General features: G+C 56.6%; 1 protein-coding gene across 1 annotated transcript in view; it reads left to right on the top strand.

Moving 5' to 3' along the window:
• Positions 1 to 1,807, top strand: part of LOC105310267 (phosphatidylinositol 3,4,5-trisphosphate-dependent Rac exchanger 1 protein-like) — a 5,978-nt gene that overhangs the window by 2,370 nt on the left and 1,801 nt on the right. The window contains exon 2 of the mRNA XM_023526645.1: positions 213 to 433. Coding sequence (XP_023382413.1) covers positions 213 to 433 — 221 coding nt within the window. The remainder of the gene's footprint in view (positions 1 to 212; positions 434 to 1,807) is intronic.

Here is a 1,807-nt window from a genome sequence, read left to right as displayed (position 1 = left end):
GAGAGAGTCAAGTTTTTCAGCAAATTGGCTCGCTTTTGGAGACTTGATTTGCGTGAAGTCGGCTTTTGGTGGCTGGGATCGATTTTTGGCCTTCTGGCCCCAGGCAGGTGGTCCTGTGGTGAAGGGGGTGGGTTCTGGGCCAGGGCTTTGGGGCTGGGGCCTGCTCATGGCACAGGAGCACCAGCCCAGCGAGGCCCCTCCCTGCCCTCCAGATACCGAGCTGCAGCTGCGGAGGGATGCAATCTTCTGCCAGGCCCTGGTGGCCGCCGTGTGCACCTTCTCCGAGCAACTCCTGGCAGCCCTCAGTTACCGCTACAACAACAATGGCGAGTATGAGGAGAGCGGCCGGGACGCCAGCCGCAAGTGGCTGGAGCAGGTGGCGGCCACTGGCGTCCTCCTGCACTGCCAGTCCCTGCTCTCGCCGGCCACTGTGGTGAGTGAGGGTAAGGGGGAGCAGGGGCCCCTGGAAGCCCGGGCAGGAGAGCTCTTGCTTCCTCACTTGGGCTCTCACTCACCTTGTTCATGCAGCAGCTATGTATCGAGTGCCTGCTCTATGCCACTGTTACAGGCACTGGGGATCCAGCACTGAACAAAACAGATGTTGTTCTCAGGCCTCTGAAATCCCAGTTGGGGGAGACAAACATAAATAAGTAAAATAAGTGGTGTAGACCAGTGGTCCTTAACCGGCGCAGTTGGACCCTCCAGGGGACACTTGGTAACGTCCGGAGACATTTTAGGTTGTCAGAACTGAGAGGACAGGAGGCAGTACTAGCATCGAGTGTAGAGGCCAGGGATGCCGCTAAATGTCCTATAATGCACAGACGTCCCTGCCCCCAGAGACTTATCTGGCTTTAAACATAGATAGTGTCACACTCGAAAACCCCTTGTATGCAGTGATAAGGTTTAAGGAGAAAAATTAAGCAGGGAGGAGATAAGAAGGTATAGGTCGGCAGCAGTTGGAAGTTTCAGTAAGGTGGCCAATGAAGGCCTCATTAAGAAGGTGACCTCTGACCTAGGAACTGAAGGAGGGGAGGGAGTGAGCCATGAGGATATTGAGAAGGAGCCTTCCGGGCAGAGGGAACAGCTGGTGCAAAGGCCCTGAGGCAGGAGCTTGCCTGCAGTGTTTGAGAAACAACGAGGCGCCTGGTGTGACTGAAGCAGAGGAAGCCTGGGCGAGGGAAGGGAGTCTTGAGAATTAACTGGGTTCAGAGTGTGCGAGGTCATGCAGGGTGTTAGAGGGTGCTGGGTGTGGGAGGGTTTTGAGCAGGGGAGGGACGAGATCTGACTTTGACATTTAAAGAATCACCCATGCTCTGGTGGAGAAGGTGATGAGGGCAAGGGCAGAAGCCAGGCCAGCGAGGAGGCTTTTGTGATGACCCAGGTGACATCTCATTCGGTCCTCTCAGTAGCCCCAGGGCAGGTCCTTCATGCCCGCACTTTAAGGATGAGAGCGTCGACACCCAGACGGCCAGGTTTGAGCTCTGCGTGTCTGACTCTGGGCCTGGTGACCCTTGGCTGCTCTGCTGTGTCTGCATCCCCTCTTCATCCCTGATCTCCCTGCCCCTCCACACTCTCATAGCTCAGAATCGAGTGATCTTTCTACTGTCCCCAGGGAGGCAGAGCCAACAGCTCATCGTTTAAAGGTGCTGGTACCCGAATCCGACATCCCCCAGAAATGCAGTCTGCAGCAGCACTTGCTCCCTACTGTTTGCTTCTGCACCCCGTGTTCCCAGGCCGGGGCTCCCCGCCTCGTAGACGTTTTCCCAGGCGGGGCTGAAAGCCACAGCTGCTGGCTGTTGGGAAAGTG

The sequence above is a fragment of the Pteropus vampyrus genome, unplaced genomic scaffold, assembly GCF_000151845.1.
Source record: "Pteropus vampyrus isolate Shadow unplaced genomic scaffold, Pvam_2.0 Scaffold1734, whole genome shotgun sequence".
NCBI classification, from domain to species: domain Eukaryota; kingdom Metazoa; phylum Chordata; class Mammalia; order Chiroptera; family Pteropodidae; genus Pteropus; species Pteropus vampyrus.
The sequence above is the reverse complement of the archived record's forward strand: the minus strand, read 5'-3'. Positions and strand labels throughout refer to the sequence as shown.